This window comes from Triplophysa rosa, linkage group LG19 (genome assembly GCF_024868665.1).
Source record: "Triplophysa rosa linkage group LG19, Trosa_1v2, whole genome shotgun sequence".
Classification (NCBI taxonomy): domain Eukaryota; kingdom Metazoa; phylum Chordata; class Actinopteri; order Cypriniformes; family Nemacheilidae; genus Triplophysa; species Triplophysa rosa.
In genome coordinates, this window is record NC_079908.1 from 3,522,696 (window position 1) to 3,550,355 (window position 27,660).

General features: G+C 38.7%; 2 protein-coding genes across 3 annotated transcripts in view; one reads left to right on the forward strand and one right to left on the reverse strand.

The window, feature by feature from the left end:
* Nucleotides 1-18,487, forward strand: part of ammecr1 (AMMECR nuclear protein 1) — an 84,922-nt gene extending 66,435 nt beyond the window's left edge. Inside the window, exons 3-6 of one of the 2 annotated variants that reach the window (XM_057360882.1) lie at nucleotides 2,603-2,717; nucleotides 10,999-11,089; nucleotides 11,179-11,275; nucleotides 14,009-18,487. In XM_057360882.1, the coding sequence (XP_057216865.1) occupies nucleotides 2,603-2,717; nucleotides 10,999-11,089; nucleotides 11,179-11,275; nucleotides 14,009-14,123 (418 nt within the window). In that variant the 3' untranslated portion in view covers nucleotides 14,124-18,487. Of the gene's footprint in view, nucleotides 1-2,602; nucleotides 2,718-3,056; nucleotides 4,645-10,998; nucleotides 11,090-11,178; nucleotides 11,276-14,008 lie in introns of those variants that run through there. The other variant, XM_057360883.1, reaches the window with a different exon arrangement.
* Nucleotides 16,788-27,660, reverse strand: part of LOC130570536 (transmembrane protein 164) — a 36,369-nt gene continuing 25,496 nt past the window's right edge. Inside the window, exons 3-6 of the mRNA XM_057360887.1 lie at nucleotides 26,686-26,752; nucleotides 22,061-22,139; nucleotides 21,228-21,328; nucleotides 16,788-20,095 (exon numbers count right to left, since the gene is read on the reverse strand). Coding sequence (XP_057216870.1) covers nucleotides 19,889-20,095; nucleotides 21,228-21,328; nucleotides 22,061-22,139; nucleotides 26,686-26,752 — 454 coding nt within the window. The 3' untranslated portion in view covers nucleotides 16,788-19,888. The remainder of the gene's footprint in view (nucleotides 20,096-21,227; nucleotides 21,329-22,060; nucleotides 22,140-26,685; nucleotides 26,753-27,660) is intronic.

Sequence of the window (27,660 nt, forward strand, 5' to 3'; positions counted from 1 at the left end):
GTGAACCCTGTCGTAAAATGATTTCTGCGCTCGTTTCTACGTTAGATTGATAAATGAGGCCCAGTGTCCCCAAAAGGAAATGCGAATAATGTATATGCAAAAAATAAATTGATGTACATATGGAAACATAGGCTTGCCAGCTTTTAAAGGCAGGAGAAAATGCTTCATGTACCTTTTGTTGTTGATGTCATGGGCTGTGCATCCAATCAGAATTCTTTCTTTTTTTTTGCAAATTTTCCTGAAATGTCATCTTACAAATGCAATGCAAAGCAAGTTACAGTTTTTCAAGTTTTACCTGACAATGAAACTTAATATTTTAATCTCTCTTAACAAATGTGTGCCAAATTCTGTGTAAACTGCAATGGCTAAACAATGTTTTTCTACAAATATTGTTTTTACAAGTTTTATGCTTTTCTGTTTTCTTGGGGAAAATAGTGTTTTTCATCTTTCAAAATAGAAAAAGAGCTAAAAAAAAGGCATAATATTTTGATTATAATTAGGGTTGGGAACCAAGGTCTGTTTTTTTTTAGAACCGGAACCGTGAGCACAAGTTTTGGTTCCAAAAACGGTTCTGGTGCGACGCGTGGCCAAGCGTTGTGAGCAGCCTTGCGCCACCGTTTCTCATAAAGGATGTCACAAACTGAAACACAGCGCTGCTTCTGTAATTACATCGTTGTCAATGACTGCGCGCGCACCCCACAGACGCGCCGCGCCTTCCGAATACATCGTTGACAGTACACGCACTCCACAGAAGCGCCTCGTCTTGCCGAACACAACGTTTTCCTCGTGTCCTTGATAACTGTGCACATTGTTTTTTTTTATGTACACATACTGGCAGCGCGCAGTTCCTGCCACCACTAACTTACATTATAGGCCTACTTGTTTCATATTGTCATTTATATACATACTGATCAACCTGTATGGACCACAAAATAAATAAACTGCTGTTATGTAAGTAGGAGGGTTAGACTATTTAGTGTACAGGTCATTTCAAGAGAGATAAAGTGATGGAAAAAAATATTTTCATGCATTTTAAATGTTAAAATTGGGGAAAGCCCTGAATGCATCTCACCCTCTCCTGGCTGCAGTATTATTTGTAAAATAGAGACTTTGTGGAATGTGTGCATACATGGTTACAAGTATGACAGTTAACATTTAAAAACAATATTTTATTTCTTTAATATTTCATTAATTTAGGGTAATGGGAAAGTGTCTTAGCCCTCATCAGACTATTTGGATGATATTGATAGTGTAAAAACATCAACTTTGAAGCACATTTGATTGATGGATTAGCATTACTTTACAGTCAGCAACACTACATTAAATTAGGAGTAAAATAGTAAAAAAAAGTAATTTAAATGGAACCGGAATCAGAACTTGGAATTGTTAGGCAAAACTGGAACCGGAACCAGAACATTTCTTACAATACCCAACCCTTATTATAATATATTTTTAAATAGTTCAGAGATTGATTTTATCAATACCCCAGTTACATTGGTGTTAACATACTCCTTACAGTATATATTAAGATAACAAATTACTTTTCATTTCGGCATCTCGCATGAAAATTGTACGTACGTGTGACTGCCAAAGGCTTTGGATTATCTAAATGAATTGACTTCTTAATTACTTTCTGATTTTGCTGCTAGTTCGCCTAATGGCTTTATTACTTCCAACAGTTTCCAGGATTGTCATAAATCATATCTGAGGGGAAAAGACATCACCTCTTTTGTATTTTACTTTTGTGTAGCATCTGTGGCTGCTTTGGTGAAGTTTGAGATGTGTCTAAAACTATGATTAAGTGCAAAACTAAGCCTGTGTCTCAATCAGCTCCCTTGTCCAGTAGTCCAGGCACTCACTAGGGAGTCAGCCATTTTAAGGGCCGTCTCATTCGCAAAATCCTTCCAGTGCACTGAAACGTTCGTTCCCTAAAGATTCCCACAATGCACAGCAAAGACCAGGGAGCATCGATGCTCCTGATCTTCCCTTACCAGAAATCACGTGACAACAAGTTTTGAAGACATTCTACTGAAATCGCAGGAGCCAACTCAATGAACTTCATGAAACACGATAGAACTTTTGAAAAGACAAACGCTTATTTTATGTTATGTAGGCTATAATCAAATGTTGCTAGACAGGCAGGCAACACAACAGTTAAATGTAATAATCAACCAAATTTGAGCACTGATATGTAATCAAATGTACTTCAACCAGTATTTAAAAAATAAAGTCAGAGAGATGTCGGTTTTGCCGGTTGTTGATTAATACCAGCTGTGAAGTATCACAACGCGCTTAAGCAGTCACATCACAGGAAAATAAGTGAACGGTGTCCCAATGAGAAGGGAGCCAGGGTCCTTACCAGTGCCCGGACCCTTGTACACGATATACTGATTCACGATCTCGGGAGCAAGGGAGCTTATTGAGACACAGGCTATGCTAAAGGAATAGTTTTTGCTGAAGTAGTTTTTGTAAAATAAATATAATCCGATGCTAATGTTGTATATTTGACTTAAGTGTTTTAAACAGTGGGTAAATGTTAATTGTAATGATAGTACCGTGATGTGAATTTGTCCTAAAACTCGTGTTCATGTTTCCTTCGCAGTGCCCTTAAAGACAGCCGCTTTCCCCCCATGACGAGGGACGAGCTGCCGCGCCTCTTCTGCTCAGTGTCTCTGCTCACCAACTTCGAGGATGTTGGTGATTATCTAGACTGGGAGGTAAGAGTGCAAACTTTCCTGCTGTCAATTATTAAAACACGGGTGCTCTATGTTTCCATCAATTATTCACATAATTGATGGAACACATAAATAGTCTCAGTATACTTCAGTTTTGATTTTGCTTAGGGCTGTCAAATCGGTTAATTATGATTTATCGATTCCAAAATAAATGTTTGTTTTAATATAAAAAAATGTGTGTGTGGCGTGTATAGTTGTATAAATGTTGTAGTGAACAGCACCCAACAATGCATGCCAGGGCCTAACATTTATGGCTGGGCCCACTCAATTTGCTACATTGGGACTGGATATTGGTGGGCTGACATAAACAAATGCTCAAAGTGTCATCAGATTAGGCTGCTAGGACAACTGCCAGACACCCCTTACAGGGCAGGATGGAAGACCTCAGTACCACACTGGGAAGAGGGAGGACATTACCATTGTTCCACAGGATTTTCCCTCATCACCAAACCCCCTCTCCTCTCAACCTAAGATTCAGGCCAGAACCTGAAGCCGCAAACCTCCTCGGGACCTCCAGATGTGGAATGTAGTAAATTGGCAATGCTGCAGCATTGGCTAAAACAAAGAACAAATCTTTGCATTCTTTTATACACAACATGGACAATCTATCACATATTGACTCAGTATTTGTTAGAGTCATATGCACTTTCAACTACAGCTATGTGTTGTTTCACTGTTCACACTACTGGTCAGTTATTAACATATGAATGAATGCATGCATGGTAGTTAAACATTTCGATGTCATGTTTGTACTCTATACATTCAGGTCAATGCCAAAGGTATTTCGAAAGTGCTTTGGCAAGTGAAGTATGCATAGGTAACAAAAAGTCACACCTTATCCTATGCAAATGAGTTCCAAACAGAGGAGGAATGGTGAGTGAGCCTCCTCTTACATCAACAGCCAATAACAGCACTGGAATGGAGGAGCGCCAAATGCAATCTCCTCCTTATCTGAAATGGGATAAAAGTACCTTTCAGGAGAAACTCTTTGTGCTAAATCTCCCCTAGAAACTGAAACAGATAACCAAAGATTGGAGTCTTGCCCTGAGACTGTAACAGTAATTTCTGAGTCTCCCCTAGAGACTGTAATGGTAACGCCCAAGTTCTGATTATCCGGCATTTGAGCCTGGAAACTGAAACAGACAAGTCGAATCTACCGTCCAGTGAGACGGCTACAAAGTCTAGGTTGAGCTTACCTTTACTTCAAGGTACCTTCTTCTGCGCGTTCCAGATTGGTAGGACCCTATGGTGCTTTATGAGATCAGCATCCCACAGCGCTTCATGTTCAAGGCTGTTTAACGGAATCCATCTTCTTCCCCACTGCATCACAGCCCAGCCTGACCAGTGGAAGACTTTGCCACCACTGGACTTCTCACGACTCAACTCAACTCAACTCAACTCAACTCAACTCAACTTTATTTATATAGCGCTTTTACAATTTTCATTGTTACAAAGCAGCTGCACATGAGACACATTGACTACAAGCAAAACAATCAAAGTTGTACCTGCAAAAACAAGAAAAGGTTGAAACACAGAAGACAGACACACCCACACACGAAACACTCCACACACACAACACGCACCAACACAGAGACACACACACACACACGGATGCGCACGCACACACACACACACACACACACACACACACACACACACACGTACGTACACAGACAAGTACGCACACACACACACGCTCAGTGAGAGCACACATTTAGGATAAAGGAGAGAGAAGCACAGGTCAAATATAACAGATAATACATTCCTATATGCAATATTAATTAAGTAAAACTTAAATTCTAAAGCAGCCCCCCCGGTCAGGCAGATAGTGCAAAAACAGTATGCAAACGGTGGCGAGGAACCCAAAACTCTAATCGAGAAAAAAAACCCAGGAGAACCCAGGCCCAACCAGGGGATTCCAGTTCCCCTCTGGCAAAAGCTGCTGCCTCTGCACAAGCTTCAGAGAGCTTGCACAACAAGGCTAAATAAAATAAATAAACTTACTAATAAAATAAATTATAGTTTAAGATTATCATTAATAATCTAATAGCATTTGAAATTTTGTGGTGAAGACATGTCAAGAGACCGCGTCCTTCTTTATCCAGCTCTATCATCTCAGCTCTTGTCAGGTCCCAACTTCCCATTCTCCGCTCTACCATCAGGTCAGGCCATGAACTGCATCCTGCTCGCTGTGGTAACCTTGGAACAATGAGACAAGACTGGCTGAGAGTAGAGTACTGTTCTGTACTCTTTGATGCAACAAGTACATCAGTTGTGTTTTTGGTTCCGGTTGATCTAACTAATGCAGCCTAAACCCTCTGAAGATTTATATTATGGAAGAGTAGTGTATGCAAGACCACAGGGTAACGTAAATATCACTTACCGAACCTCTTTCTAGAGACCTTGGCATTAGTGTAGTCTATAAGTTTATGTGTATCTTTGTTGACTTTGCTATAGCATACTCTGTATTCAGATGTGTAACAAATATTTCTTTAATTGTTTGTTTTACTTAAGACGTAAGGTTTCCACCTTATTACAGAGAACATTCTGCCATTCATCAATCACTTATATGTTCTATTCTTTGCACTTTACTTTACAACCTTACTATCTTTTAGCATTTTTGTACCATTTAGTAGTTGTTAGTTTTCTTCTATGTCTTTTGTTAATAAATTCTATTTTATTTCATCTGTGTCTTCCTTGTGTTGATAATACAGTAAAGGCTGTGGTATGCTTACCTTTTTACATGTACGCGAGTGACAGCGTACACAGTGCGCGTGACGTAAATTTTGTGGCATTTATCCTTAAACGTTATAACTACACTTTTAACATAGGCCTATAGTTATTGACAGAATTTGCATTTACATTGATGGCATTACATTTGTCAGTAAAAAACGACAACATAGTGATCCAAACATTTGATAAAAACGTTTTGCGTGTGTTTGTCTGTCCGCGCTCTCTCACACATTAAACATTGCAGTATTTAAAGTCTGTAATTGTTTAATCTAAACAGTGCTGCTATGTTTCCTTGTTAGTCTCCTTTAGCCTTCTGTGATTTGCGTTCGGTGGTTAAATGTCTGCAACGGAGCTGTGTGTGAGGAGAAAAAGTGAAACGCTATCGTTCACTAGCCATTGCTTTCTCAGATCTTTTGAAGATTATGTACCTAGTAATGTTTAGAATATTTCTTATGTCGCTGATAATGTATGTGCGTGAAAATCTTATTTTTAAACGTTTAGGTTTCACAGGGAGCAACGCCCCATTGTAAATACATAAAACCGGAACCTAGTCAGCTGTACAATTACAGAAGTACGTCACAAGGCTACGTGCAAGTAGTCCATTTCTTCTTCTTCCAGTAGCAACAAACAAAGCAACATGCCCTATATTGTTCTTGTTGTTCTGCGGTTTCATTCGCCACCCTCATACCTGCATAAATGCTCCTTACGAACCCCTGTAGGCCAGGAGAGGTATTGCAATATATCGCAATGTGCATGCATCAAAACCCGTGTGTACGCATATGAGTCGATGGAAGTATACTGTGCGTTCGGATGTACGCCTATTCGCGTACACGTAAAAAAGGGAAGCATACCACGGCCTTAAGAGGCTCTACAGGTTAGCTGAATCTCACAAAATCCTTCAGTTAAACCAGATGATTTACTTCCTCCAATTTACTTAATTTTTCTTATTGTATGATCTATGTAGATCATTCTTACTGTCAAGGTGAAATTCCTTAGCTGGTGCCCCGATTTAGACCGAAGGAGTGGTCATCTTACACGCACACACTCGAGGTGACGTGTGACCAAACTCACAACGCCTCTTGTGTATGACATCCTACACAATTGGTGCCCTGTGTGAGACTCACTACAATGTATGTATAAATAAACAAACACATCTGTATATTTAAGAAATATTAGTAATATATGAAGAGTTTGGTATATGAAGAATCATGTTTTTTATTACGTTATCATGCTTTTATTGTGTTAATTAGCTGTTTTTTTAAGTTATTATGTCTTAAATCAAAACAAACCAACTGCAGTTTGATTGATATTAATTGGAATGCACAATAAAAAAACAACTTTTGAAATTTAAAAAAAGTTGAAAGTTATCGCATTTTGGAAATAAACTCTTCATATATTTATGCATAATGTATGTATATTTATGTAAATATTTGTTATACATGCACATGTGTGTGTGCATTTGCGTACATATACATGCCACACACACAAATATTATAACAATTATTTTGGAATCGATCAATCGCAATTAATCAATTAGACAGCACTAGTTTTGCTTCACAGGTTTTGGTTATGTCACTTTAAGTCCCTCTGAAATCAAAACTGAAGTCAGTACTGACTATTCATATTTCATATTGCAGTGTTTATTAGAAATTATTTATTATTGGGGGTCAGTACTTTATAATGAATTCATGTGCCCTTCTAATCTTTCCTCAAAATCTGAAAATGTACTTTGGAGTGGCTGTCCTTCTCTGACGATGTCCAGAAGGAAACGCCTACTTTTCTGGATTGGTCAATGTACATTGGAAAAAAACAACATGCTGTTTCTCTAGGTCTAGGAAATGTCACAATACTTAACAAAAGCTAATCATGACGTCCGGTTCATGGGAATTTTTAGGCATCCTACAAGTAGGATGTGCTAGCATTTATCCAACCCCTCCTGCACTATGATTGGATGGCTGTAAAAAGTGACTTGCGGTTGTTTCAGGTTTTCAGTTACAGTTTTTCAAATGATGGCGAGTTGGCAACCGTGAAAAAAAATGCAGAGCGCTCTGCGCTGAGCATTACAAAAAAACACCAGCTGCTGGGGTTTTTAAAAGCGCAGCACTTTCATAGCAAACAATTGAAAAAAATATGCTTGCCTCAGGAAGAACACGCTGGGCACATGGTGATAAAAAGCCATCTAATATCTAATAATATATATTTTAAGTGTAATAAAACTATAACTATATGAATGACCAATAAGTGGATGTGGGCAGACAACCACTCGGAACACTCGTACCGAATACACTTGATACCAGTCGCTGTATATTTTAGTATCGACTTGCTGCTTTTAACATCCTTAGAAAAGACAGTCATTCACTCCACCTTCAAGACATCTCTTTGAGTTTGTATTCTGCCTTTGAACGGTTCCTTTGTGGGGTTTCTTTAGAGGTGGTATTCCCCTCAGAGTGCTCTGGGTTATCACTGCTGTGATTCTCACTGCAGTTCAGTCTGAAAACGTCACGACACCTTTGGAAACTAGGCGCTTTCAGCATCTCCTGACATACCCGTTAGAATCGCTGCCCTCGCAATTCCGCTGAACGTTCAGACAGCTGCAGCCCGACGTCAGGCAGATTACAAATCGCATAGTCTGAGAAAAAGAGAGAGGGAGCAGAGCAGTGCGGCATCAGCCACTCGCTGCGTCCTCGCATTCAAATGAACCACAGGCCCGCTGACTGAGCCTGGCATCATGCCACGGAGTCTCTGATGCAGGGCGTTCACGCATACACACACGCATGCTAACACTTTGTGTCCTCAGTGACCCAGCGCTGCACGGACAGAAATGCGCCCTGGGCGAGGAGCAATGACGTGTGCATGTGTTTGTCTATACGTGTGCATGATCCTATTTGTTCTGTTGGTACAGATACACTGTTGGGAGCATTCAGTGTAAACCTTTAACTCGCATGACACTTCGACAGGATACGTCTCCCGTCACATTCTTTTCCTGCATTCTTTCCTCATCTGTTCACAAAGATGCCTTTTGTTCTGGTCCTGGAAATGAGAAGTCTTCGTCATGTTGATATATTCTGCATTCTTTCGTCCCTTTGTCAAGAGTGACCCAGTTCTGAGTGAGACTGTGTTTACACATCACAAACCTGGAGGCCAAGTGTCCACAAGAAACAGACTGAAGCGCTCCTATAGGAGTTCCTTATTAGTGCTGTTTGCTGAGACAAACGTCACTGCTGTTGGCCATACATTAATCTTAATCCTCCCATAAATTAGGTGTGAAACTAGTTTGTGCCATGACAACTTTTAATATGAACAAATATGAATCTCTTAAAGGGAATATGAATCTCTAAAGTTAACCCGAAAATGAAAATTCTTCATTTATTCACCCTCACTAATTCCATTCAAAAAGTGAAACTTGTATATTATATTCATTCATTACACACAGACTGATATATTTCAAATGTTTATTTCTTTTAATTTGATGATTATAACTGACAACTAATGAAAATCCCAAATTCAGTATCTCAGAAAATTTGAATATTACTTAATACCAATACAAAGAAAGGATTTTTAGAAATCTTGGCCAACTGAAAAGTATGAACATGAAAAGTATGAGCATGTACAGCACTCAATACTTAGTTGGGGCTCCTTTTGCCTGAATTGCTGCAGCAATGCGGCGTGGCATGGAGTTGATCAGTCTGTGGCACTGCTCAGGTGTTATGAGAGCCCAGGTTGCTCTGATAGTGGCCTTCAGCTCTTCTGCATAGTTGGGTCTGGCATATCGCATCTTCCTCTTCACAATACCCCATAGATTTCCTATGGGGTTAAGGTCAGGCGAGTTTGCTGGCCAATTAAGAACAGGGATACCATGGTCCTTAAACCAGGTACTGGTAGCTTTGGCACTGTGTGCAGGTGCCAAGTCCTGTTGGAAAATGAAATCTGTATCTCCATAAAGTTGGTCAGCAGCAGGAAGCAGGAAGTGCTCTAAAACTTCCTGGTATACGGCTGCGTTGACCTTGGACCTCAGAAAACACAGTGGACCAACACCAGCAGATGACATGGCACCCCAAACCATCACTGACTGTGGAAACTTTACACTGGACCTCAAGCAACGTGGATTCTGTGCCTCTCCTCTCTTCCTCCAGACTCTGGGACCCTGATTTCCAAAGGAAATGCAAAATTTACTTTCATCAGAGAACATAACTTTGGACCACTCAGCAGCAGTCCAGTCCTTTTTGTCTTTAGCCCAGGCGAGACGCTTCTGATGCTTCCTGCTGCTGACCAACTTTATGGAGATGCAGATTTCATTTTCCAACAGGACTTGGCACCTGCACACAGTGCCAAAGCTACCAGTACCTGGTTTAAGGACCATGGTATCACTGTTCTTAATTGGCCAGCAAACTCGCCTGACCTTAACCCCATAGAAAATCTATGGGATATTGTGAAGAGGAAGATGCGATATACCAGACCCAACAATGCAGAAGAGCTGAAGGCCACTATCAGAGCAACCTGGGCTCTCATAACACCTGAGCAGTGCCACAGACTGATCGACTCCATGCCACGCCGCATTGCTGCAGTAATTCAGGCAAAAGGAGCCCCAACTAAGTATTGAGTGCTGTACATGCTCATACTTTTCATGTTCATACTTTTCAGTTGGCCAAGATTTCTAAAAATCCTTTCTTCGTATTGGTCTTAAGTAATATTCAAATTTTCTGAGATACTGAATTTGGGATTTTCATTAGTTGTCCATTATAATCATCAAATTAAAAGAAATAAACATTTGAAATATATCAGTCTGTGTGTAATGAATGAATATAATATACAAGTTTCACTTTTTGAATGGAATTAGTGAAATAAATCAACTTTTTGATGATATTCTAATTATATGACCAGCACCTGTATATTCCTTTGTGCTCAGCAGAACAAAGAAATTGACTTAATTTACTTAAATTTTACTTAACCGGTATAGAATTTTCATTTTTGGGTGAACTATCCCTTTAAGGGATAGTTTAACCAGTCATTCTGTTAAAATTCTCAGCCTCATGTCATTTTAAACCTGCATGGCTTTCTTTTGTAGATATTTTGAAGAACATTGATAACTAAACAACATTGACCCCCATTGATTCCATTGTATGGACACAAAGTCACGGAGACATTTCTCAAAATATCTTCTTTTGTGTTGCATAGTCATATACAGGTTTTGAACTACACGAGAGTGAATAAATGACCATTTTTATTTTGGGGTAAACAATCTCTTTAAAGCTTCCCGTAATGATCTTAAGATGTGTAACATTCATTCTCTACTTCAGTTTTTGTCTCTTCCTTTTTTACTTCCTATCTTTCTCTGCTGTGAGGTGTAAAAGCACAAATAATAAAACTGCCACTAATGCCTTCCGCACGTCATGAATTGTGAAAGCTAATGTGCAGATAGTTGTCTTTTTCCCTCAACAGGCTGTTGCATATGATTATAATGTCAGTGCTAGTATCTTTCAAATGAGAAAGAGGACGGTTTTCTCAAAACATCTCTGCCTTTTATTCGTAGGTGGGTGTTCACGGCATTAGGATAGAATTTTTTAATGAAAAAGGATCAAAGCGCACCGCCACCTACCTGCCAGAGGTTGCGAAGGAGCAAGGTGAGAAATATGAAAAAACGACATCTGTGATGTCATCTCCACTGTCAAGAACGAATCGAATTCTCTCTTTTTGGGACTTTTCTCCATAGGATGGGACCACATTCAAACCATAGATTCCTTACTTCGAAAGGGAGGTTACAAAGCTCCTATCACAAATGACTTCAGGAAGACTATTAAGTTGACCAGGTGAGACTGTCAAACTCTTTTAACCGATTCCATGTTAATAGTCAATAGCGAAGGGTTGACATTTTATCTATGCATCATTTTGAATCTCATCTCTCATTATCCTTTGCCATTTCATCTTCATGACTCATGTTAAATCACAGCAATAGTCTGTTTTAATCTCTAGATGCACTTTAAGAAGGATTTCAGAGAACCCTCTGCAGAAGCCTCGGACACCTCAGTAGGCTCTCTTGCATGCTAATGTCTGTTGTGGATGTGTCTGTGAGCTCTTTGGCTGGTTGTAACTGGGAACGGAATTCAAGATTACATTGTAGACTTATCGGGCACTTATTCTGAGTGCCTAGCTGGCAGTGATTTAGTGGATAAGGGATCAAAAGGAGGGATCAACGCTTCTTGGTCCTGTTAGCCTTCGTGGTCCACACGCTGTTACTACACCATCCAGAGGACAGAAAGCATCTCTCTCTAGAGAGGGTCTTTTAAAAAGCTTTGGGATAATGAAAGTCTGTAAGCGTTCTTGTGTTGCCATCAGTCAATCGTCATTTTGGGGCGGGGTGGAGATGTATACATGTTTGACTCGAATTAATTTAATGGGAGGAGTGACGTGTGTTTGTTGAGTTTTCAGGGTGACGTCAAGATCTCGGAGTAGTCTATAAACAATTTTCAGCTTTATTGACACGGAAACGAACATGTAACCAGTTGGGATGATATGATCTGACATGATCCAGTTTTCGGAATGTAGTTGGAAGTCTGGCAGCTGAATTTTGCACTAAGTGCAGTTTATGAAGACAAGAGGGGTGTCCAGCCAACGGTGCATTACAATAATCACGTCTTCAGGCCTTTCTTCATCAGAAACACTGAGGGTGACCTAGAATGTTTTATTCTGAGGTTTAGTAAGGCTCTCTTCCTGAAGCTACTGGTTCTAATGCTAGAATTGGATCAGAATTGACTTAAAGAGTGACTTAAAGAGACAGTTTACCTCAAAATTCTGTCTTCATTTATTCACCCTCAAGATGTTCCAGATCTGTATAAATATCTTTGTCGTGATGAACGCAGAGAAAGATATGTGAAAGAATGCTTGTAACCAAACAGTTCTTGGGGAAATGACTATGGAAGTAAATGGGGGATGAGATCTGTTTGGTTACTGACATTCTTCCAGATATCTTCCTTTGCATTTAGCAGAACAAAGAAATTTATACAGGTTCGCTACAATCTGCGGGTGAGTAAATGATGAAGTCGACCGTCAAAATTTTCAACTTGCTGTTTTAGGCCCGGTTTCACAGACAAGGTTTAGTTTAAGCCAGGACTACGCCTGCAGACCTGCCAACCTGTACGCATTTTGACCTCAAAGTACGCTGGTACGATTTGTCACTCTAAACTACGCAAAAACCTGATGACGCCTCTGCTGCGTGCAGTACTCAAAACAAGCAACAGAAAAAAGAAGAATATGTCCAATCATAGCACTGAGTTCTTCCCCCAAATAGAAAGCGGCGATGATTGACACGTCCTATGGCCTATCAATCAATAACAAGTGTCAGCAAATCGGCAGAACCACAAAATCCCGCGTGATCCCCGTCCACCCACACGTTCTGACGCATTGTTTTAAACGAAGAGTCAAGACGTCTTTTGAGCTCTAAGGTAAACGGATCGGGTGGATGTGGAAAGTTGAAATATTGAATTAGCTTAATCCAAGCAGTCGATGATCTCGCGGGCTCATTTGATAACGTGCACTTGCCCGCAAGATGCGCTAACATTATTTCTGATTTATAAATGAGAGCTCACGAAAAGTTACCATGATTTTACCAAGTACCATAGGCGCCGATTGCGCTGGTGGAATCTCACACTCAATAACGTGCACTTACTGTATATCTGCGAGAGAGCATCAAGTTTTGGTCACATAAAAACGGCGTGCCGGCGCCGTTCTCTTTCAGTAAAGCGAATCCGCCTGACAGCGGAGCGGATTGAATGCGCTCTGCAAAATAGAGCTCTCGATAATTGTCAATAAAATAAAACGTCATATGCAAACTTTTGAGATTAATAATTATAAACGTGAATAAATAAGTAAAGTAGATTATGGCAGGCTGGCAAAAAATGTAAGTGCATGTGTGCAGCATAGAAAGTTACCAAGAGGTGTTTGTGCGTGCGTGCGTGTGGCTGGAATGGGGACTAACTGCCACATGGAAAACTTTGCTGATGCTCTGCTCAGAAAGGCCAAATCAGCGACCTATGAAACAAAGCAGTCAAGAGCAAGTGCCACTGCAAGTAAATGTGATTGATATACATCAAGGGTATCTCACTAAAGATTATTTATATACACAAATGTTTCCTAAATTTAAATACATGTGTTCAATAAGAAAAGTTATTTTCAAAAATGTGACTGTGATGCTTTTTTTCACAACCAATATGTTATATGTTAAAAACCCGTGTTCTGTCTCTTCGGCTGATGGTACTCAAAAAAATATTCCAAGGTTGGCAGGTCTGCCTTAGTTGGATTGGGATATTCGAGTCACTTTTATAAAAACTGCTTTAGAAAAAAACATTACCTATATGCGTCTTTAGACAAAACGATGGCACTGACATATTTTAGGATATGTTAGGGCAAGTTATTTTCAGTTAAGACAGCTCAAACATTCATTTAAGTCTGGGACTAGCCTCAAGCCTTGTCTGTGAAACCGGGCCTTAGTGTGTTTTCCATTAAGCTACGGTTCTGACACTTGCTCCTCCTCCCCATCGATTTAGGTACCGTAGTGAAAAGATGACAATGAGCTACGCAGAATACATCGCCCATCGCCAGCATCATCACTACCAGAACGGCATCGGGCACCCTCTCCCACCGTACAACCATTATTCCTGACAGCGAGCCGCATGACCAGTCACTGGACCTCTCCGCGGACCTCTTCCCAGGAGAGCCCGCCCCCTCGTGGTCTAGCTATCTGTACTACTGTACCATTTTATGATGATAGTTTCCGTTGCCATGTCGACAGTCAGATGGCGGCATGGCAGCGGGGTGGCAAATAAGCATCAAGTGATTTTGAAGCGAAAAAATACAATTCATTTATTTTCTCATTTTTATTCTTTGTATTAATTTAGTTTTTTGCAGCATATATATCAACATATAACCCCTTGTTTTTTTAAATAAGCAAATAAACAAGTACTAAGTTGTTGGTTTTTTTCAACAAATTTCCTAATCAGGTTTTTGAGTCTGTGGATGGAAATAAGTCATAATGATGATGGGCTAGTCTTGATGATAGGAATTTGCTCCAATTTTATGTACGTGACGCTTTAGTGACTTGGTTTATTGCTCTTTTTGCTTTTCTCATTTCGTTTTAGTTTGACGTTGTGTTACGTAGGCAACCACAGGGTTCGAGGGATTCTCTTTCCTCTCTGTGCGATTCCTCTGACAGTTTTCCTTCGTGGGGGTGATTTCCATTTTCTCTTTTGTTTTTATCGTGAAGTGTTACGTTGTGGCTTGTAAGGTGGGTGCCGTGCGACTGAGTTAGCCAGCAAGGAGCTAGAAAAGTCAGTTACGTGTTTGCTTCTTTTGTATCGTGTGCACAAACTTGTCAGAAGTTCAAAACCACTAGATGAAATTAGCTATGGGGTGCACCAGAATAAATGCAAAGCAGAATTGAATTAAACTCCGATTAACAGTAAGTTACATTTTTTGTGTAGTGTTGCTATCCTAAAAAAACCCAACACGTATAAATCCAGTAGTGTTTATTTTTTTTATGTTAACGTGTGCTGTATTAGATGTTTCTAGTGTTACATGTACAGCTCTATGTACAGAGTTTAACCGGACAGTTGCTAACAAACTCCACAGTCTGTTGGGCTGGCGAGGTTTGTGACCACAAAGGCAATCTCAGTTGTCCCATGTGAGCTATTTCGTATCTTCCTTTATCACACAGAGAGGAAAACCTTCATAAGAGACTTCAAGTCAAATGACAGGGACGAGCTAAAAAAAGCCATACTCTCTTTTAATGCATGCAGAATGTGGCTGTGAATGGCTGTTTTTATTTCATTTCACCCCTGGTCTGTTTACCTGGCACTGCAATCTTTTCTTTTGAATGATCTGATCTTATGGAGGAATCGGACCCATGCAGTGTGTTCGACATTAGCTCAGCGCGTCACCTCATCATGCATGAAAAGAACAATGTTTAAATCTCCATACGAACACCACGAGCTTAAAGGGATAGTTCTCCCAAAAATATAAATTCTGTACAAGAACAAAAGAAGATATTGTGAGAAATATTGGCCCAGTGGTTTTGTGTCCATTCAATGAGGACCAAATTGTTGACAACAGATTTCAAAATATCTTCTTTTGTGTTCTGCAGCAAAGTCACACAGGTTTAAAATGACATGAGGTTGAATAAATAATGACATCATTTTCATCATTTTTTACTATCCCTGTAAGTGGTTGTTATAATCTAGAGGATGGCTGCTGTGGTGACTCATCTCTTTAAGACTTTATGGTGAAGCTTCTTCAAAAACTTCTAGTTCATTCTGCCATGCCCCACCAGGTGTTTCATTTGAAGAAACTTTCTCATTGCTCACAATATGTCCATCAAACTGGATTGAGATGTGATTTCAAGGGGTTGCCTACCTTCAGTGCAGCTGTTAGAAGAAAGTTTTTCCGTGCTGTAGACCGAACGTCACATCTGTCTGAAGATACAGTGGACTAGCTTCAAAGGCGAGAAATGGAAAGTCTCTTGAGAACTATTTACGTCTTTGTTTTCATATGCAAACTGTTAAGGGCTTTCGGGGTTCCATCCACAGTCATGGTCTAGCTCACTATAATCAATAAAAACCTGATTTCAGTTGTGTTGCCTTAATACTACCCGGACCAGGAAATGTCACCCCGAGGGTTAAACCGTTGGCTTTGGATTAGTTTTGGCAGTGTCACACTGTTGCGGCTTTAAACAACAACTTCAGCCGTTGTGTGTGGAGTAGTGGGACACCTGTTTGCCAAACCACAGTGATGTTTTTATTTTTCGTTTTACTTTGAGCGAAGCCCGCCACTGCCCTGTTCTGACTGTTTTCGATGCGTTTGTCTAAATCCCATCAACCACTAAGTAGGTCAGTTATGAAAAGCGCAGTTTGTTGCGTCTAGTTTTGGTAATCACCCTTTAACTTACCGCCACTTTATGGCCCCATGTTTTTTTCATCGTCCTACGGTTGACCAATCAGGGCTCATTTGGTGGTCCACTTAAAAAAAAAAACTGAACAGCACAAACTGAGTCATTTTGTTCTGCTGCAAAACCAACTAAAATCCTTGCATTTGTGAGAAAACTAATGTATACACATTTTGCAATACATGTGTTGCATGAATAGCGGGTCTCCTGTTAAAACACGGCATGCTTGTTTCACTGCTATATAGATGTATGAGAAAAGACAATATAAAATGGTGCTATCGGACCTCGTGTCGGGGGTGGTCGCAGTGAAGGCGACTGGTCATGCGGACTCATTGTTCATATCAGACTTTATTATTATCCTCGATATATGCAGATCTGTTTTACAGGTGTTTCTTTTTTTTTCCTACCAGTGTAACAATCTCCTGCAGGTTTGAAAGGACATGTAGTCAGGAGTCTGTCCCCCCAACCTTCCCTCATGGCCTGGGGGATACGGGCATACGCATCATCTCATCTCTTGTAGATCTGCACTATACACAATAACCCGGAGTTTCGCTCTGCGCACGTGTACGCCGTGTATGTGTACATTTTACCAGCCGGTAACGTTAGTTCAAGAGGCAGGGAAGTTGTTGCCTAAACACGGCCTAAACTTCACTGACGTTCTGTTCAAACACCAGTTCGGTTTGTTGGACAGACGAACGCGTGTCGCTTATCTAGTAGTGACGTTATCGTCTGCGCGCTTCTGGTCAAATCGGTATCTTGTCAGATTGTGAACGACTACAGATTGATACTTGAATAGGAATATTTACTGATTCTCATAGTCCACTTTAAAGATGTACTTTGGGGATATCGGCTGATTTTTGAGATACTCTATAATTGAGAACGATGTGTCGGCCCTCGAGTAAACGCACATTTGAACACTGTAGAAACGTATCGATCGCAACACCGGAATTCACGGGGCCATGGACAGCGAAATTTCAAGTTGGCTATATTGAATGCGTGTTTGAATACTGTGGATTTTTTTGTTTGTTTGTTTGTTGTTTAAGTGTTCCACGTTTTTGTAACTCTCAAACCGCTGACGTTTTAGTCAAAATGATTCGAGCTTCGCAAGCCCCATCAAACCCATAGTCATTTGGAATGTGTTAGGCCCATGTCACCTTTGTGTGTTCAACCGAACCAAAGATGCCTCCAGCCATGTCCAAATGCTGCTGTACAGACCTGCCTTCCTGTCCTTCCAAAAACCTTTCCTGCAAGAGACATGTTGTTTTTATTTCTGTGTATGTTTTCCTTGGTTTTGTACAATTTCTAATATTGTTTAAGGTTTTTAGCAACCTACGTTCAATGAATTTTCATTGTAGCTGTCTTTGATTCCTCACGCGGTATCAATGACCGTAATGCTAGGTTGCACATTTTTTTATTTTGTTTTTCATCGTTATTATATATTTTTGTAAAGGAAGAACCCCATAGCGTGCCTCTTAGATTTATGGGTTTCTTAATGTGTTTTTCCTAAGACCAGCAGTTATACTTTGTACAAAAGATGCGTTAATCCTTATTTTTAAATGCCATTTAAGGAGAAAAAAAGTCTCTTTTCTTTACTCTGGACCCAGTAGCTGCACTGGCATACAATCGCACTGATATAGAAAAAAAAGTATAATGATGATGATGATAAAAATAATAAATGTAAGATCTACAATAAACTTGTATGAAGACCTTTTTGTAAAAATACAAAAAAAAAAAAACAAGTAAACACATTGACTGTTTTTGTACATCGAGTTGATTCTTTTAAAAAAAAATTGGACCTAGTTTCTAATATTATTTTAGTGGTTTTCTATGTTCTGGAACTTTGAGCAGTTTTGAATGTGCCCCACGATGACGGACGGCTGTCGGTGCGGGCGCTGGGGTTGCCTGGCGTAGCCCCCTACACCCACCACTGTTTTATTGTTTCTATTTTGATTTTGAATTCTCTTAGCTTTAGAAACTTGAAATTTTTTAATTAACAAATGGGTGAAAATTTACCAGAAAAGAAATGAAGAAAATACTTAAAAAAAAAAAACCCACACACACAAATCCCCTGTAGAAATAGACCCTTTACTCCATTGAATTGCTGTTAGTGACGAGACTTGAAATGGTCATTTATTATGAATTATAGTAGAATGGCTCCAAAAAATGACAAAATAAACAAAAAAAGTTCAACATATGTTGGGGGAGGGGTGGCATATTGATGGGATATTTGTGGGTATGTGAGCAATGGCTGTTGCAATGATAATGTAGTTTTAAAACATTGTTACCACCTTTTAAATCATTTATCCAATAAAAAAATATCTAAGAACAAGCATCGAATGTTATGTGCTTTAATGGTTGTATTTCTGATGGATACTTAATACACAGGATGGAGAGTTTTGGAAGATTTTTAATACAGTACACATTTCACAAAAACATGTACAAAAAGACATCAAGACTAACTGTCACAGGATTCTGTTTCAGTCGAGTTACTTTGAAATGAGAGCAATCCCATAATTCAATGGGCCACTGCATTCAGCACGACTCTTGAGAATGCCTTCGTTTCTGGGCCTGATTCCTTGATGTGCAACTGTAGATGACACCAAGTACAGGGCGTGTTTGAGGGGAACTGGCCAAAAGACATTCACGAAAACTGATACTCTCTCCCCGAAATGAAACAAATAAAATGCTCTCCTCTAAAACTGATCAGTCTTGACTGTTTGTAAAATCAATAAGAACACAATTTATAAATCACAGGGAACAGGATCAGTTGAGAACATTACAAGAAATAATGACAGAAAAATAACAAGCATTAAAATTATTGTACTGGCTATCTACAGTCCATGTACATGACACGTAAAGGCTGTTTTCCTCAGATAACAGCATCAGCCGGGCAGGGCCAGTCAATCAAGCAGCACCTTCAGCCAATAGAAAGGGTTAGGTGGGCGTGGCCAAAGGTAATGGCTTTGACATGTTTATTTACACACCTGTATCACAAAAAAAAAAAACTTACTATGGACTTGAATATACCCTGTGAAATCTCCCAAACATACAGTACCACGACACAGATGTTTTCCGCAAAACGTCAACAATATGCACAACTTTTAAAATGGCAGCACGATTCATCGGCAAGCGAGACTTACAGGAAATACAGTGCTGATGACAGAGATACAGCGGATGTAAAAGGAACTGGGTTGGCCCCATTTCACTGTTAGATGAGTAGCTAAAGGCGGCAACTTGACAAAGGTTACTTCTGGTTTTGTGTTCACCCAATCTTCATTTTGCGAAGATTCCAAACCAAACGGAACAAGTTTGTGTCACTCGAGTCCTACTGTGACCTTGCAAGTGTGACCTATGATTTGAACAAAACCTGGTACTGGTACTGCCAATGACAAATAAAATGTTATGTAACAGTTCTGTATTCATGGGATTCTACATGAACGTTACATAGCTACCAAGAGGTTTCGTCCAACACAGCCAATTTAAAAAACCGTTAGTCCACTTTCTTGTTGCGTAGACACACTATGTCCAGTAGATACCGGCACGTGGGGGCGGTGTGCTGCGTGAGGATGGTCAAAGCCTTGCCGTGGAGTAATGTCAGGGCGGTCTGGTGGCCCACCGCCCACACCCGGTACCACGGCCCATAAAAGGGGTCCGAGACAGCAGGACACAGCATGTTGTTGAGATTTACTTCCGTCAGCTGGTGGGAGGTGAAATGTGAGATTGAGTTAGTCAGTGTAAGGAAATAATGAGTAAGACCCCAAACACAATAATAAAGAACTTTAAGAACACAAACGGGAAGGGTTGTAACTAACGGCACACTAACATGTTACTTGTGTACTATGTAGTATGTTTATATTATCGTATGGAATTTCAGTATTTGACCGTCACATGACCTCATCACATGTGCTTAGTTCAATTTGCACATTGGACGTATATTCGGTTGTTTCGTATTTTTATTGATCAAAGAAGCAGATCTTGATATTACCACCAGTTTATTTTTCACACTGGAAATCAAAGGTCAAGCTGTATTCTGTATTCATGTAGTGCGTAACACGTTGAATTCCCACACAAATAAAATATAAACCTTAAATGCACTTTAAAGGGATACTTCACTCAAAAAATGAAAACGCTGTCATCATTTACTCACCTTCGAGTTGTTCCAAATCTGTAAAAATTGATTTGTTCTGATGAACACAGAGAAAGATATTTGGAAGAATGACAGATTTTGCCCCCCATTGACTACCATAGTAGGTAAAAATACAATGGCAGTCAAAAGTGCCCTAGAACGGTTTGTCCTACATTCTTCAAAATGTCTTCTTTTGTGTTTTGGGTGAAGTATCCCTTTAAGTTCAAATTCAATTCAATTTTATTTATATATAGCGCTTTTCACAATGTGTATTGTTCCAAAGCAGCTGAGAAAATAAGAAAAACTGAAAAACATAAAAAAGGTAAAACACAGCACAGTGCATGGTGTTTATAGATCAAGCAAGATTATTCTAGTAAATAATATCTAATAAATTAAGTCCCTTTGCTTAAAATACACGTTTGTTTATCAAATTTGGCAGACACTTTTATCTAATGTGTTTTGGTTATAAATTGGACTTTTTTATTTGAACACCATCTGCTTCATGGAAAAACACAAAGAATATATATTTATATAAATATCAAATGGGGTGCTATAGCATAGCTGGTACTCTGTGCAAAGTGAGGTCATGTGAGACGACGTTGCGCACTACTGTTTAACACATTTAATGTGGAATGTGTGTGGTGCTCAAGCAAGCAATGATTTTATTCTGAACACAGGCGTAGTGTTAAATATATTATCCTACCATTCCAAGAACCTGTAGGAACACAAAGTGATAAAGGAAGAGGATGCCTGTGGACAACAGCGACCACCACATGTCAGCCAGCGGCTCCGGTTTATACACACCTGTCAAGAAAGAAACATGGTCGGTTTTTACATGTGCAGCCTGTCGGTTCGTGAGTAGGTTCTTTATTTAGATGGTCCCATGCTTCGATATGCAATAAAAAAAAAAAGCTGGATTCTGTGTCCATTACAGTGAGATGCTTTAAAAAAGAATAATTATTTTCTGCAGTAATACAGAAATATTACTTATGGTGTCCTTCCCTAAACTTAAACTCAGATTACAAATGCTCATCAATCATGAAAAGATGCAATGCGTTTATATTTATTTATTTACTGAGACAGGAACTTGTTATAGGTCGAAGCTGACTGGAAGATCCATCCATAATGACAAGGCTGATCTAATATCACTTCCCATCAACAGAATAACAGTTTTCATTACACACAACAATCTCTAGACACGTTAATCGGGCCACAGATTTCTATGCTGAGGTGGAGCTGTAGTACTCCTCTGTGAACACTAGATGTCGCTACAGACTTGCCATTTCCCTCTAAAAACACCGCATCAACTCAGTTGTTTTACTTTGGCCAAATGTGTGCCACACAGCTGCAGTTTTAAAATACAGACGTTTTAGTTTTAATATTAAGTATAAAAAATGTAGTGATTTTAAACTGAAACATTTAAACAATTATTTGGTAATTTATTAAATTATTAGTACAATTACTATTATTTCTTCTATAAGGCATGTGGTTCTGTGAGAGAGTGTAACAGCTCCAGGACTTCTGACTGATACTCACCTCCTTTTCTTAAGAGGTAGACTGGCACAAGATACAGCATGGAGTGTTGAATATAATATATCTCCTTCTCAAAAGGCAGCTGTAAAGGACAAAAGTATGCTTAGACAACAAGAACCGGTAGCTACTGCATATACTAAACCAGTATTAGACTTCGTAAGCAGCTTTTGCACGGGCAAGCAGCGCTCACAAATCTTTTTTGCACAACCTGCAAATGTATGAAGGCACTCAAGTTTAACGCTGTTCATCTGAAATATGAACCAGTTTGAAAGATATATGCAAAAGACATGCTGACGACAGAAAAGCAAATGACATTGACATCAGTGTACATCTAAACAAATAAGACAGATGACATGAGACGTTAAAGTCCCCGTGAACCGGAAGTTGCGATCGTTTTTACGTCCGCATTTCCGAGTGAAATGGAATTTCTAATGAGAAAAATAGTGGGTGTGGCTTTCGTCTGTCTTTGCAATTTGATTCGATGTATAAAAACAGCCGTTGCATTTTCAAATGGAAGCAGACTGACAGTTGAAGGGGAGGGGTTAACAGATGTTCCGCCCAAGCTGTCTAAACTTACGTCATTTGAGATTGATAGTCATTACAGGAAGGAAGTGCATTTTTCGATTTTAACTAAAGATTATGAGGGCACACGAATTCTAAAAAGAGAATCTTGTTAAACTATTTACAATAAACGCTGCAATATTTCATGAAAAAATGTAATTGTAAGTTTAGTAGTTGTAATTTTTTTATTTCACTGGGACTTCATCAGTAAACGAAAGGTTACACTTTCATATTTCCATCCATATTTATTAGATTTTTTCAGTGTAAATGCATTTATGCACCTCGGCTAAGTATTAAAAAGTCAGTTTAATGGCACTTTTTAACGGTTTCTATGCCCATTAACAGAGTAAAGATTGCATTACAGTAGCATTTAAAAGCAATGTTGCAGTATTTATCAATGATTTTGGAAAAGAGAAGCTGTATTGTAAATGTGTGTGTGCATAAGCATTAAACAGCTTGTTTAACCACCTTTTGGTGTTGACTAGACAAGAAGGAAATGCGGTAAAGTACCGGAAACATATTTAAAGGTACAGTACACAGAAACAGACATTTTAGCATGTTTAGAAGTGACAGAGCGTTGTTTCACAGTACTAAATAGAACAAGGATGAACAATGAACTTAAAGTATCCTGCGCATTCATACAGCAATGGAGAGAGATGAAATATGGTTCTGGTGTGAAACTTTCGAATCAGTTACATTAGGAATTGTAATGTGTAAATAACCCAAACACTTCATATATATATATATATTAGGGCTGTCAAACGATTAATCGTGATTAATCGCATCCAGAATAAAAGTTTGTGTTTACATAATATATGCTGGTGTTCTGTGCATATTAATTTTGTATTTATAAACACGTACACATAAATGCATATATTTAAGAAAAATATAAAATATAACTATTAATAAACTTTTATTTACAATTTCAATTATTGGTAAATATAAATTAATACATTTAAAATTTATAGACAAGTACACAGATATATATTATGTAAACACAAACCTTTATTCTGGATGCGATTAATCGTTTGACAGCCCATATATACAGTATATGTAAAAACATACAGTCACTTTCCAAAAGGGTGTCTGATGGTTGTGCCTTTAAATACGTTATATTTTGCATGCTAATACACTAAATTATACAGAACCACAAGTCTGTAGAATGACTAAATAGATACATGGTTAGACACGATCGAATCACAAAACAAACCGTGAAATGAAATGATCTGCACGTGACGGCTTAGAGAGTGCTTAGGAATGAAAAGAATCTGGATATAGAGTTTTAGACAAAAATTGAGCCTGAACTTTAAACTATTATCCTACAAAGTTACTCAAACTGGAACATGCAAAATGGTACAATGGCGTTCAATAGTTCTGAGACCGCACACCCAACTATGTAAATGCTTAAGGGTTTGCTAAAGGGCAAAGTTGCATTACACCAGCACACACCAGCTTTACAAGGTCAATGTGACAATACAACAATGCCCTTTGTGTGCTCTGCTCTTGAATATCTAGTTTCTGGTGGTTTTAACGTCATGTTTTCGAATGACTACGAGATTATTTTCTTTGTTATGAATGTCTATTGTTTTGATATAGTTTCCTGGTCTGTTGTATGCGTCGATGATGTTTTCTGTATGCTTGTAGAGTGATCGGCTGCATGTCACCAGATACATTTCATATGTATGTCTGTCAGCCATTATAACAGAATTGTGATAAAATATTGACAAAATAATTATTTATTAAAAGCCCTATTTTTATAATCATGATGAGTGTCAAAGTCATGGTATAAAATGTAACTCAAAGTACCTTGGTCCTAATGTTGGTTCCTCTAACAAATGAATTGTATTAAAACTGTATTGATGATTAAACTTGGAATTTCAGGCTGTTTAAAGTCACCATGAAACGGAACTTGCGATTGACTTTCTTTTCCGTATTGAAATGGCTTCTGAAATAAGAAAAAATGTAGGGCGGGGCTTTATTCTGCCCTTCCCTTTTTGATTGGTTCGTTGTAAATTGGGCCTGGAGGGCTAAAAATGCCTGGCCATTGGACAGTCAGTGTAGTCCTACCTCTTTTTTTGTTGCTGATGTCATGTGTTGTTGTTGGAGAGGAGCTTAACATTTTTGATTAAAGATTACAAGTGCAAATGAAATAAAAAAAAAAAAAGGTGTCCACGGATAAATGTAAACAATTAAAACTCAAATAATCAAAATAAAAAGTCAAATTTTCCTGTTTGATTTCATGGTGACTTTAAACCAAACCAATTTGAAGACCTTTTTGTGACGTTGTAAGGACAGCAAACATTGTGTTCTCAGTGATTTTACAGAACTAACTTTATAATGCGTTAATGACCCATAACTGCACTGTTTCCGTTTAAGTGGCTTTCTGTTGTGTGTGCTAACATCCCTCAATTTCACACTGACCGTTTACGGCTAAGAGTGTGAAACCTAAAATAAGAACCACCACCATCAGTTATTTCTGCTCAGTGAGGACTTCATTGGTAATTTAGTCATTTACACACTTACAAAAGCTAAATTCTGATGGTGTTAGGACATAATACTGACGTTTATTTATATTGAACACTCCCACTTGTGTTATTCTATTAAACATATTATGTGTCATTTTATGATTTTGTGTTATAAATAATAATAGAGACACCAAAACAACCGTTTTATATGCTGGCTGTTAGTTTTATCTTTTGCACATTTACATCTGATGTTAAACAGTACTAACTGAACAACTGATAAGTGAACGGAACAGCACAGAGCTACCTGCCACACGGCTGCTGTCGTGCATATTGCTAAGGGAGGATAAGCCTCTCAATAGATTGATGTCTAGTAAGTGTAAAGTAAAACATTTGACATCTGTTTGTTTTAGCAATATGTTTTCAGGAGATAACTAATTAGGAGTGTAAATAGTTTTGTCACTATATGGAATTCGATTATCTTATGATACTATATTTGGCGATACCTCACTGTCAAAAAGTGGAAATGCACAGATGGCTGTCGCATAAAGATGTGGACAGTGCCTCTTAAAAATCGGTTTTAATTAATTCAAATCAATTTTATCTATATAGACCTTTTTCACAATGTTGCATTTTCAAAGCGGCTGAACAAGAAAATCGAGAAATCACAGACAACAGAACATGATATATACAGTAAATATACAGCATACATAAAGAATCAAATACATGGCATAATTGCAAATTTTATCATCCTCATAGAAAGACTAAAACATAAATAATAGTTTACAATAGTTATATCAGTTACAATGATATGTCATATATTTACTCAACGTATCGATCCATATTGATGTATTGTTACACTCCTAATACATATGCAATGAAGAGTTCAATATAAAATATGACTTTATTCCTATATTTTTTACTACTTTACCAACTACTGCCAGCAACATTTTTTAATGCAAGTATTACTTTTTACGTTTTTTCTAATGTTTTTTAATTACAATAGGGTGTTTGCTATCGATGTGTAAATGTAAAACACTCTTGAAGGGATAGTCATCATTTACTCACCCTCAGATTGTTCCTAACCCGTATGTCTTTGTTCTGCTAATTACAAAGGAAGATATTTGGAAGAATGTCAGTAACCAAACAGATCATAGTATTTATTTTCCTTACATGACAGTAAATGGGGGTTGAGATCGGTTTGGTTACTGACATTCTTCCAAATATCTTTCTTTATATTCATCAGAACAAAGAAATGTATAAAGGTTTGGAATAACCTGGGGGTAGGGTGACCACCACCCAGCAAACCAAAAGGGGGACGGGTGTTGACAGCGCTTTATAGCGTGTTTTTGCGTTTTCGTGTGGATGCAGGGGTTTTTTAAAACGAGGAAGGAAAAACTCATGTGACAATTAAAAACCAACAGGCTGATTAAAATGCAGGACTGAGGTCGAAATTGCTGTGCGGTACAACGCAAAGAGGGATGAGTGGTCACCCTACCTGGGGGTGAGTAAATGATGACGGAATTTTTACTTTTGGGTGTCCTAGCATACTTTAAAGTAATTATTTCAGCATATTATGACGATTTCTTTTAAGCATGTACTCACCAGTCTGGTGTTGACAACTGGAAAGAGAAGCGCTAGAAGAGCCCCATTCAGCATGTGAACCTGAAGCCTTCAAAACAGAAGAAAACCGTCAAAATCATGGCAGAAAACAAGCAATTTGTTGTTAAAACAAGTTTTAAAAAAGACATTCCTGTATAAACAACACCCCAGGATCACTGACATAAATCAATTTCACAGAGGAATAGGGATATTTTATTAAAAACATAATATATAGAAATATATTAATACTATCATATTTTGAGTAAATGTTGCTCATTGGGGTTGATCTTTCATAATGAATGGACAGCTCATAAGTTTAAAACATGACACAAAAGCAGCAACCTTTAAAATGTTTTAATAGTCGTCCATATGACTCGTATTTGTGTCAAATCTTTTCCTTATGAGTCAAACTTTCCAATGAATCTGAATTTGTGTGACACCTCTACCATGCTTCTGTGTCCTTTTAGACGCACTGAAAACTGTCTTCTGTATTGTATCGCTTATAATCCTATATTTATTAGGTTTTTCCTGCATAGAGAAATTGGAGGTGGCCGCCTCCGTCAAATGTCGTGCCGCCTCAGGCTCTCGCCAAAATTATGTTGCGATGCTGCGTGCATTTATCAGACTGTCATTTGTAACTGCAGTTGCGAAATTACGCCACAGTGGAGACGCTGTTTCGTTACAGCACACTGAGGCGCTAAAAAGAGGTGCAGAACAAGAGCCACAGCCTGTGTTTCACGGCTGTTTGTTTTGCATCAAAGTACGTTTAATTTCTTGAAATTTCTTAAATTAACATGACGCACATCATTGTAATGTCTTTAGCTGTGCAGTTGGATCGTTGAATCAGCGTATACTGTACACAGAGAGTTTGCCAGTATGAACGCACATTGCGTTCAGAAAGACTCGCACACGAATGACTCATTTGAACCGATTCATTTAAACTATTGAACTTTTCAGTTACTAGCGAATATAAGAGAT